This window comes from Abramis brama (assembly GCF_963993115.1).
Source record: "Abramis brama genome assembly, chromosome: 15".
NCBI classification, from domain to species: Eukaryota; Metazoa; Chordata; class Actinopteri; order Cypriniformes; family Leuciscidae; genus Abramis; species Abramis brama.
This window is the reverse complement of record NC_139977.1, coordinates 28,400,395-28,413,268: the sequence shown is the minus strand read 5'-3', so window position 1 is coordinate 28,413,268 and position 12,874 is coordinate 28,400,395. Positions and strand designations below refer to the sequence as shown.

At 37.9% G+C, this 12,874-nt stretch overlaps 1 protein-coding gene across 1 annotated transcript; it reads right to left on the bottom strand.

The window, feature by feature from the left end:
- Positions 1 to 2,329: 2,329 nt before the first annotated feature.
- Positions 2,330 to 3,383, bottom strand: LOC311097036 (proteinase-activated receptor 1-like; the record flags this gene model as incomplete). The annotated part of the gene is made up of 1 exon (XM_084136499.1): positions 2,330 to 3,383. Exon 1 carries the CDS (start codon positions 3,326 to 3,328, stop codon positions 2,330 to 2,332), a length of 999 nt encoding a protein of 332 aa, XP_083992625.1. The 5' UTR covers positions 3,329 to 3,383.
- Between the last annotated feature and the right edge of the window lie 9,491 nt (positions 3,384 to 12,874).

Here is a 12,874-nt window from a genome sequence, read left to right as displayed (position 1 = left end):
TAATACCTCAGTCTTATCTGAATTTAATAGAAGAAAATTACAGGTCATCCAATATTTTATATCTTCAACACACTCTGTCAACTTGGATAATTTAGAGATTTCATCTGGTTGTGATGAATGCTTGATCATGCTCCTGTAGTGAGCGTCCCCACACGATGATGACGTAGATCATTTGTAACATTCTGGAGTCCTTTTAGAATGACAACCATCTTTTGAAATGCAGTTGGAGCAGATGCTAAGCCATAAGGTACCCTGCAGAACATGAAGAGGCCCTTGTGTAATGAAAGTAGAAAGGTACCGGCTGACTTCATGAAGAGGTACCTGATGATATGCACTTTCCCAGTCTAAAAACAGTTGCACCTTGCAGTAATGTCATCATCTTCTCCATGTGTGGCAATGGGTAGCTGTCCACTATAACTGCCTTGTTGGGCGCCTCGCAGCCCCCGTTTTCTTTTGGACCACAATAATCAGAGAAACCCATGGAGACGAGCCAATCTTTTCAATTACATATGCATGCAAGAGTCGATCCAGTTCTGCGGAAACAGTATCTCTCACAGAGTCAGAAATGAAATCAGTAACTTTGTGTGTAAAATGAGTGGAGAGATCACAAACTGAAGCAGATTGTGGAGGCGGCAGAACAGTGTGTCCATCAAATCGAAACTGGAGTCCCTTAATCAGGTCCATGCCTATGCCATATTTTGTACTAAAATTGCCTCTTGTTGTAAATAAGCAACTAAATGGGCAGTAGGAGCTTGTAACGGCACAGTGCGAAAATGCTGCTCATACGATTATTTAGACAGGATGGACACTGATGATGAGTCCACTGTGAGTTGAGGAGACACAGGTCTACAGCAGGTGTAACATTTATGGTCACATCACACATCAAATAGTCAGTTTCTCCAGGTAGAATACAGACCTCTGGTAATTTACTTGAATGCACTGAATGAGTAGGAGCAGAGCGGCAGACTCGTGCAAAATATCCAGTATTATTGCAATTCTCACTTTTAGCAGATGTAGCAGGGCAGTTCCGTGTGTTTGCAAGACATCCAGTGGAGCCACAGCAGAAGCATGTCCGAGCTGACGGAGCAGAAGCAGAGGGTTTTGATGAGGTACGTGCTTTGAATTAGGCCATTGGATGCTGTCATCCGGTCGCAAGAGTGGCATGTACAGCTTGTACTGGAGCAGAATTGCTTGTAGCCATTGATTTTGCCTGGGCATCAGCAGCCTCTAGCTGTTTGGCAATTGTAATTGCAGTCTCCAGTGTCAATTTAGATTCCACTAATAATCTTTCGCGAATGCAAGGGTTAGCAATGTTTTCAACTAGCTGTTCACGCAGCATATCATCCAGATTATCAGCAAATTCACAAGTAGTAGCCGAATCTCTCATGCAGTAATATATTGCACTACTGTTTCATCCGTCCTCTGTACTGCTGTTTCCTGGAGGCATGTCTTTCCATGACCACATTTCTTTTTGGAATGAAGTGTTCTTCTAAAGCTTTAACAGTATCTGCCAGATCATCACCGGTTTTGGGCAATGTATAAACTTTGACCTTCAGTTTCGAGGCAGTGAAGAAGCAAAGCTCTTTTTTCTAGCTTCTGGCCAGGAATCTCAAGTTGCATTGATGAATAAAATATAGTGCTGAAACATCTTCAGTCATGTTACTAGCGGTATAGCGGGCTCACCGGGACAAGGAAAAAAAAAAAAAAAAAAAAACCTTGGTAACGGAGCACTTACTGATGCCATCCTCAGGAAAATACAGGGATACGCACAAAAAAGCATATTCCTCTTTAAGCATATTCCTCGCTATTTTAATAACTATTTTGAACAAGCAGGATAACATGCACGCACATGCTCAGCATTCTCTCTCACTCTTCTTCTCTTCACATATATCCAACTCAAAATGCTATCTAGTGGTGCATTAATGTTAGGACATCACAATTACCATTAATAAACGTTCATGTACAACAAGCATAGAAAATTACTCTGTCCTTGTAATTGTTTGAGTGTTTTTACAATATGCTCAGCCACCCATCCTCAAACCAAGCTCATCAAAGCATGCTGGGAACTAGCAATATCCTGCCCTGTTTCTGTTAATGGAACAGAAATGATTAATGTCCTCCCAACACAAGCAAACTTCTGTTTCACATATAACAGTGGATTGCATGCAATGACATACATTTTTGCCGAAATCTTAAAGAATGGTTGTGCTTTGTGTTTAACAGCTTAGAAGAGAGATAAACAGATAAACAGGATATATATTGTAATATAATATAATATATAGAAACTAGCAATTAGGAAAACCACATTGCTGATCTGTTTTTTTAAATGTTACTTTACTGCAAGCCTGGTTTTGGTGAAAGCTGTGGATTTTGTCTGCGTGTTACTTGGTGTGTTTGGCTTTTCCCTCTTCAACACAGATCTAATCTGCTCTCTGCACTGAGACGAGCCGTAGTAGAACAGAAGAGGGTCCAGGAAAACACTTGCGCTCCCAAAACACACAGCTAACAGGTAAACAGCATATGATGAATCGCCCTCCCCACTGTTTCCTCCAGTAGCTAAACGAACACAGTGGTACAACAGGATGCCATTGGTTGGAGCGAAACACACCACAAACTCCATCAGCACAGTGATAACCATAATCACAGCTCTCCTTCGGTTGTCTGAAGATGATGAAGATTTTGCAAAGTGATCAGACTTTACACTGAGCACATATATTATGGTAAAGTAGCTCACTAAGGTGACAACCAGTGGCAAGAAGAAGTAGAGACAGGAGAGGATGGAGAACAGGTACACATAATTCTGTGTTTGAGACAGCACGTCATGACAAGTGATGCCCACACCCCTAATCTCTACCGTTTGTGTCATTGAGAGAAGTGGCACCGTACCAGCGAGCGCCAGCAGCCAGACCAGCACACATACACACGTGGCTTTCCTTGCACTCCTCCAGGTTAGAGAGGCGATGGGAAGCGCCACAGCCAGAAGTCTGTCCACACTCATGCACATCATCAGCAGTATGGAGCAGTACATGTAGCAGTAGTAAGCAGCACTGAGCACACGACACGCCACCTCACCGAACACCCAATCTGAAGCGTTCAGCTGGTAGTGGATCTTCAGAGGCAGCAGCAGGGTGAAGAGCAGGTCCACACACGCCAGGTTAGACATGTAGATCACAGCTGGTTTCTTCACTCGAATCCTACAGGTGAACGTCACCAAGGCCAAAGCGTTCAGGGGCAAACTAATGAGGATGATGAAGATATAGAACGAGGGCATGACGCGTGTGACCATCAAGCCTTTGAGAAAGACAGCAGCCTCTTCTGAGATGGACATTGAGGAACAGTTGAGCTCTGCTTGGTCTGGAGTAAAAATACAGTCTTCTTTAGCATAAAAACCGCTAACGTTGAAATCTGTAGATGAAAATACAAAAACACAACACCATTAGTGAAAGTTCACACAACCTGGGTGTTTCTTTTCTTTCATGAGGCCCCCCATCAAAAAAGTGTCCTCATATTTTGATACCATTATGAATATATGGACATAAATTTGTCTTACCCTGCAGTAGAGTCATCCACAAACAATAATGACATGGCCGAGAAACATTGCTCTGCACCATTTCATTGCTTAGACAGAGAAATTGCCAAATGTACAGCAGAGAGCGCTGAGGACCTTCTCTCCTTGCCTTATGTGGTTTGTCTAATATTGTTATGTGGGTGCATGCAACATCTCTTGAATTCTTGAATACCAGCTTTTTTGATTACAGCTATTTTTTTTTTTTTTTTTACAATGCATCTGATACTATACCATGGTTCAGCTATAGGTGAGACCGGGGATGAAAGTAACACCTTTTGTTTGAGCATTGGTAACTCGGTGGTTGTTTGTGGTAGATCTCTCAAAAATGTATGCATGTTAGCCACATTTGTTTACTACAAATATAAATTACTTGGACATGTGCTACACAATCACAGATTATGTTAGTTCATTTCAACATAAATAGTTCCGTTGTTACAACCTACCCCACTACTCGGGTGAATTGTAACACAGATTGGGGATAGATGTAACAATTAGAGCTAATTTTCTGAAACAAGATCCACACAATCTAAATGTATGCAAGGACATCACTGAAGAACAAAGAATAATCAGTTTTGAATAAATAAGTGAGCAATTTAAAGTGACAAAAAACATTGTATTCTGTTACTTTTATTATTTAGCACAAAAACAACTACATTTGAGTGTCTGTACAGTATTCATGTCACAGTTCAGTCACTAGGCCTATATGTTGCCATCCACCTATTTTTATGTGAATTTTGGGATATCACAAAAAAAAAATACTGGATGGAAATGCCAAGATGATTTTTTATGGTTAACGCATACATCCGGCACATAACATACAATAAAGACGGAAGTTAAAATGTGTGTTCGAAACGCAATAGAAAAAAACTCATTGGTTCTTGTGCATCATGCATGCACATTTGTTTACCATATTAATGCACTTTATGTAAGTGTGTTGATCATTGTTTATATGTGAATAAAAGCTTAAATTAAATCTGTTCATCATAGAAAGTGATCGTGTCTCTAAACAAGATTGGATGGATTGTTTTTACAATGCCTTTTATGACCTTTTTGGATCGTCCATCTTTTTGGTTGCATGGATTTTCAAAGGAGGGACATAAACTTCTCAGATTTCATTACAAATATATTACTTTGTGTTTTAAAGATGAATGAAAATCTTATGGTGTGCATGAGGGTGAGTAAATGCTAAAAGAATGTTAATTTTCAGGTGAACAGTCATAGATTTCAGTAGGGTACAGTACAGGTCTGGTTTGATTTCACCCAGATCAGTGCTGTTATACTCACATGTTTTGGGATCTTCCCAATTATAAAGTCCATCAGAATGGTTGTTGTAGTCTATTGGATCATCAGCCTCTTCAAAGCTGCTTACATGACTCTCTGTAACCAAACATGACAAAACACTATCAGTGATAGCACGCAAGCTACTAAAAGCAAGAGGCCTAGATTAAGATGTCCAGCTAATTAATTTCCTGCGAGCACTATTAGCAGCCCATCTCTTAACAATCTGATCTCTGTCATTGCCATGAAGATTCAGGGATAAAACAGAAAAGAAATTCTCTCAGACATGCATGCACATAGAAAGCATTGCTAAGAGTCCAGTGCCCGCAGGAAACAGCCATATGATGCAGAGGGAACAGATGCAGTAATTGGCCCTAAATGCAATGAAAGCCCACTTATGGAAAACATAATGTCAGAAAGAACCTAATGACATAACAGAAACACATTACAACTTAACGTGCATAAAAAGGGCAACTAGCATGCAATACTACTGTATTTTGAAGAATGTTGGTAAACTAACAGTTTTTGTTACCATTGACTTTCATTGTATGGACCTTTCTCAAAATATCTTCTTTATGTGTTGCAAAGATGAAAAACAGGCATACAGGTTATCATTAACATGAAGGTGAGTAAATGATGACAGAATTTTCCTTTTTGGGTTCCCTTAAATGAATTCAAATTTCACATTAAATTTGTTGTTTACACTTTTTGTAGAACCACACCTATGTTAACCTGTGAACATATAAATTGTTATGCCATGATCTTTTTGTACCATGTTAATATTGTATGTGAAGTTAATATGGTAACTGGAGTAGCCTACCATAAAAAATAGGGGGTGACTCAAGTAATTATCCTCTTAAAGGATTAGGTCACTTTAAAAAAAAAAGATGTCCATGTCTTTCTTTCTTCAGTTGAAAAGAAATTAAGGTTTTTGAGGAAAACATTCTGGGATTTTTCTCCATAGGCTAGTGGACTTCAGTGGCAACCAACTATCCAAATCTTCAAAGAAGGTTCAAATGTCAGTCTCAATAGCCCCTTTCACACAGAGATTCCGGAAAATACACGGATAAAGTGACCCGGGATTTGACCTGGGTTCGTTTGATTTTGGTTCATTCACACTGCCAGTGATTTTCCGTAATCAGAGAGTGCGTTCACACACGACCCGTAAAAATCCCGTAAAAGCCACGTGACATCGATGTGACTTGTAATGTCTCAGCAGGTCTTAAGTTTGCTCATGAGCTGCGATTTCTCTCTCAAGAAACCAAGCTTGTCCATTTTTTTCTCTGATTCGATCATAAACTTGCGCATTACGTACCGTTACACAGCTGGCGAACGATCCCGGCTTCAGCGTCATCACTACGACATGGCATTATTTCGGCTTTTGTTCACACAGCGCGCGTTCCGGGACTGAACACGGCAATGTTACTAGGTCCCCAACACGCCATCGATCCCGGCATAAATCCCGGGTCGAGTTTGCGTTCACACAGAAGGTGCTCTGGCAATTTGCCGGCAATTTCCCGGGTTCAAAGCGCTGTGTGAAAGGGGCTTATGCAGCTTCAAAGGCTTGGCACGCACCCAGTCGGGAAATATAGGTCTTATCAAGCGAAACGATCTGTAATTTTCACACAAAAAAACAACTATATACTTTTTAACCACACATGCCCGTCATGTACCATCTCTGAGATGCGCCACGCATTGCGTCATCATCACGTTGGAAAGGTCTTAGTTTAAGGTCACCTAGCTTAAGGGATGGTTCGGAGTAAAATAAACCTAGGGTCCTTTGCACCATGACCTCGAGCCAAACACCCCCGAAGCCTTTTTTCCCTTGGTCGAACATTATTAAAGTTAGAGCTTATTTATATCAGCCGAATGGCTTAGTGCAGGCGCTAATGGATCCTATGATGTATCTCGTAAATTACCCCACTAATAATGCCCAGAATGGTACCAAACTTCTACAGTAGTACAGATAGGTTCTGTACTCATAAAACGAGGCATTGGAAAGTTTGTAAGTACATCAGCAGTTTATTTAAATAACACTTGTCTGATGGCTCATGCTACCGCTAACCCGGATGTCAACGTCACTTTCGTTATTTGGGAAAAGCATGTAAAAGTCCTGGCAGAAAGCGATGCATAAGGATGTAGTGTAACGATGCCCAGTTCCAGGAATGCACTAATATTTTGTTGGTAGTACCAGTTTGCAACAATTATTAGTTAACACTAAGTTGTCAACACTTCGGAAAAAATAATAATTCATTGTTACCTACAATCACTGATCACAAGATCAGCTTTCTTAGCCTCTTAGGCTCTTACTCTTTTAGTCCTTTTCTGGAATCCTGATGTGAAGATGATGCTGAACTAGAAGTTTTCTAAGGACCCCCAAGCTTGTGCCAGGCTGCGACCTTGTGTTTCCATTCACCAATGGAAATAGATCCTCTGACTTCCACTGGTTCTCTCTCATCCATACAACATCAGCAAAGATCAACTGGAGCCTCAACAAATTGCATCAGGACAGTTTAATTGAAAGACATGCAAGCAGGGGCGTAATTTGTGGGGGGGTTGGGGGGGAGATAACCCCCCCAATATTTAAATCTATGCATTACAACCCCCCCCAATATTTATACCATGATCACATGAAAAATATGCAGACCCAAACTTCAACCCCCCCAATGTTAAAACCAAATCTACGCCCTTGCATGCAAGTGTCGAACTTAGTCTCATAATTTGATACATTAAGTATCCTTACCCCTTTTAAAGAAGGGCGTGTTAGAACTAAACTGATGGTTAGCTCAAGGCTGTTGATCTACTGAATTTCAAACAATGCTATAACTTCTTGCTTTCCTGTATTCTGCTTCAGCTCTTATTCCCTTGGTAAACTGTATGCATGTATGTATGTGTATGTTAGAGTAGTTTAAGTGTTTAGTCTAGTTAATAAAATCTTGTTCATGTCACACATAAAGTTGTCCGTGTCTCAAGGTCATAGTCTCTAATCATAGATCTTGACTACTTGCTCTTAGTAGTAGCCTACTGTAAGTAAGAAAGACATTTCATGCCCTGGAAATGTACATTTCTTAGAATTAATAAACAATTAACACTGAGTGTTCACGGGACAAACAGGTTAATTGATTGTAATATTAATTTACAACATTAAGTTAATTATATTAACTGATCCAAATATTCATAATCAATTATAACAAGTGATTATTGATTATTAATATTTCATAGAGCATATTTGCTACATAGCATTATTAATAACAACATTTAAGGTATAGCTGCAGTATTTCCACTACCACAACCTTGTGGTTTTGTTCCACACATTTCCATTGTGCAATGCTGGTATTCATCCAAGACAGAATTAGTTCCTGTTATTTGCCTTCAGGGTAAATGCATGTGTATCAAAGTGGAAGACAAATTATACAATTGCAGTTTTCCACACATGTGTGTGTGTGTGCTGGCTGATGTTAAGTCAAGTTATGTTATCTAAAGATGTTTTGTCAATAATTGGAAGTAAAATGCAGTATGTATGGAAACAAACGTAAATGCCAGGTAAATGTTCTTGAGACATTCTTTTTCTGTACTATTTTGGCTTTCATAAAATATTCGCTCCTTTTTATCTTTATCTTTGATTTAAAGCAACCTGATGTAAGTTTTTTAAATAACTAGTGGTAGTATACCACGGAGCGAACTTAATAAAGTAATGTCCACAGTAATATCATGCATTATGTGTATTACTTAAATAACCTCCTTCTGTATACCTGTCCGATTGTATTTTTTCTTTTCTACAAGCCTGCTAAATTGAAGTTTGAAGTTTCTCTATTAGTGTAAGTGTAACCAGTGGACCAGGCCTGACTGATGTGCAGTGTGATGACTGTGTGTTTCTCTCATGCACTTACAAGGCAAAAGGACAGAGGAGACTGAATCTTAAATTGAGTAAAGAAAAATCACTTTAAACAAGAATATAGTATAAAACAGAAAACATACAACAAACAAGCAGACTCTTTGAGTGAATTGCCCTTGAAGTTCTCTAAAAATTAAATATGATAAACTGATCACCATGAGCTCTCATTTCCACGTTGAGACAAAAATATAGGCTAACGCAAAAAATGGTACAATTACAAAAATAATCACACAGGCAAGTAAAATAACATTATACACACGAAGTGAGGCAAAAAATATGTATAAAAGCCATAATTACAATAAACATTAAATAAGATTATCAGAATGTCCAAATAAAAATGTACCTCTCCCATAATAGGAGTAATATGCGGGTGAGACATGTCGACACAACTTTTTGCCTGGGTTGATATTGTCTCCACCACTTTACAAAATGTATCAGAGACATCAATGAAACATCTCTAGTTGACAAGCAGAGTTAAATAAGAGGCAACCTGGCGCTGGAATGTGTTGTTTTTGAAATCATGCAGAAGTAGTAGATGTAAAGATGAAACTATCATAGTAAACATGAGTTCTATGTCGATAAATTAAACTTAATGTGCTATTGAAATTGGTTTCTGGATATCGTAATGTTATTACGTGAGCATGCGCGCACATAAACACACACACACACCTGTCCCACCCACTTTTTAAAACAAAGTTACGTCAATGTCTCCCATGCGGTTACAAGGCAAAAGTTATGTTGGCCAATGACCCAATAAATGAACATTTTGTGTGAATTCTAATAAACAATGCACATATTTAACAATATAATTTATTTACATTTTACATATTGATAAACTTAACCGTCACATTATAAAACTGATTTTTTTTTTATTTATGTCATTTTTAAATCTATTTTGGTGATGTAATAATTGTACAAAAACAATAATAATCTGCATCTAGCCAATTAATTATGTGTACATTAAAACATTATCATCAAACCAAAGAAAACACTACATTTATGAGTCTTAATGGTTCATACTGGTGTCCAGTAGATACCAACATGTAACCTCTATATAAGTTCCCAAAGGTGTTCTATTGGTCCTTAATGGCATCCAATACAAAAACATGCCACCAATAGAAAAAGCTAATTACCAATAGAGACCCACTAGGACCATTACAGTTTCCATTAAAAACCAATACAGTTCCCTTTATAACCATTAAAACCATTAGCAATTCTGTAATGGTTTCTATTGTTTTTGTTCAGCAGGCTGTCAGCTGGTATTATTATTAAAAATAACAACTCAAATTAAATATAATGTGGTTTTTACTAGGCTATAATAACAATGTTACAATATTTTAATGAATAAATATTTAATATAGTGCACATATTTAGCCAAATACTCCTCTCTCTATAATTTGTCGTGCTATTAAATGGCTTTCCGGAGGTAAATGTAACATTATGTGACACACTGTTCTCCAGCTGTTTTATTGACCTCTTTGTTGACCTCTACACATATTGACCTAGCCACTGTTCTGGAAAAGGAATGGCTCAAAATCCCTCTGGACACTGTGAAGCACTTCTATCTGTCATTTTCAAGTCTAATTGATTCTGTACTGCAAAAGGAGGCCTAAAAACACAATAAATCAATGTGGTCTAAAACCAGGTGTTTCAGTTTCATTGTTTGTTCAACCCCTAAGCATTCTCGGGTTGAGGAACAGTTGGTCTTTCTGGGGTCTGAGGAATAAATACTGAATATTCAGATTCAGATAACTTTATTAGTCCCCAATTCAGTTTTACAGCCAACCCATCCATTAAGGGTTAACGTTAAAAAGTGCATAGCATACAATGTATATAATGTAATGTTAAAAAATAAAACAAAATAAATAATAAATAAGTACTACAGCTGTCATACATACCCCTGTATACAGATTATTCTCTCTCTCCCATAACATCCACACATGTACACACACACACACACACACACATTCACATTCACCTGCCAGTGACAGAAAAGAGCAGCGGAGTGCAAGAACCAGATTTGTTGTAGTTATGTGTTTTCATTTAACAGTCTTGTATGTTGTTCATTTAACAGTCTTATAGCAGAGGGAATGAATAAGTTGGCATAGCGGTTAGTTTTCCGTATTGGCACATAATACCACCGACCTGACTGCATGATAACAAATCCATTACTGAGTACGTGATCTGGTTGGCACAATATTCTGTCTGCTTTCTGGACAACTCGTGTTATCCAGAGAGAACAGAGATCTCTTAACTGGGTACCAGTGATTTTTGAGCATACCTTAACAATGTCGCCCAAGCTCTTTTTGTCCTTCACAGATAGTCCATTAAACCAACACAAGAATAGGCTCTCAATGAAGGCTTAATAAAATGTGCATAGAATTATTTTACAGACCCCAAAAGAGTTAAGCTTCCTCAGTAAGTATATTGTTTGAATTTGCTTGCTTAATAATGATATCAGTGTTCTCACTGAATTTCATATTTCATATGGAAATATTATATTTCAATATGAAATATCATATTGAATTTCATATTTTCTCACCAATCTCTGTTCTTCTAACAGCAAAATCACCTGCAGATATATTTGTAATATAATTATTGATTTTGCCTTGTTAACCAATAAAAAAAAAAAAAAATCTAATTGTGATCAAGATCAAAATCTGAGCAAGACCACTTTATAAATGTGTATTGAACACATAGTAAAATATTTGTGTTAGGCTACTTGGTGATTTGTGTTTGTCATCCACATTGCATATGACTTTAATATACTTACATTTAGCATATTTAAACTATTTTAATAAACATGTATGATAATTCTAAATTATATCTCGCATAAAAGGAGTTAAAAGGAGCACATTCTGCTTTGGCAACAAAGGCAGGGAAACTCTGCAACGTATAATTGTTTAGACTGACACATTGCCAAACATATACGGTGAGCACCTAATCTCATTTCCTTATTTGGTCTGTCTAATATGTGTGTTTAACATCTCTTGAATTCTTGAATAGGCTACACGATTTTTTGAAAACAGCATTTTTACAAAGCATACCATCACAGTAGGCTACCATGGTTAAGGTATGACACTCATGATACAATTTTAAAAATTCCTGACACTCATAATATGAAAGATCAAGGTTTCAGTCACACCACTGGCCATTAGCTACATTTCGCATCAGAAAGACATCAAATTACAAGTCACTTTTAAGCCTACTTACCGTTAATGGTGGTAGTGCACGTGTGTGCCATTACAAATGAAAGCAAGATTATTTTAATCCCCATACTGATTCTAACTCCAGACGTTTTACTCCAAAATCTGGACACTATAGATTTGCGACGTCCGATTTGTGAGCCAGTCATTCATTTGAATCTTTCACTGCATCGGATGAACCGGTTGAGCAGAGCCGATCCGATGGGTTAGGCCTATGTCCGAACCAATTCAAGTTTTGAAGTCAACAACTCAGTCTGGACTCTGGACAAAAGTAGATCCCTTTCTAATCAACAAAGTTGTTTTAAAACCTAAACACCCGATGATGTGTGAGGCGGCGATACGCGTTCAGTTATGACAGCATCCCTCACAAATGACTCATTTAAATGTGATTCATTAAGACATTTCATGACGATTTGATTGATGTGGGGAAAGTTACGAATAAAATGTAGTTTTTGTAGCCTTGGTAGCCACAATACTTCTTGAAGTTGTATATTTTGAATAGGTTCTTTAAAATGAACCGACTCGATAAAGTGCTAGAGATCTTGCAGATTTGAAATGGGAGAATAAGTCTGAGACCTGAACATTCTCAGGAAGGCTCCAGAGTTTAGATGCGAGGAGAATCAACTAATGCATTACAGTAATCTAGAGGTCATGAATGCATGAACTAGCTTTTCTGCATCAGAAAGAGTTTTGGTCAGATAGCATCCCTTACAGAACAAAATATACGGGATTATACTGCAAAATATAATGCTTATAATTTTCAATATTACTGCAATATATTGACCAACCATGGTTATAATATATGAATGAATATAAAATATTTATAAATGAAGACAAAATAGCATTACATGTAATATTCACAAAGTTTTATCCTTTATTGTGTAGGCTACATATATTGCACATACATTGTGGGGACATGACCAGAGC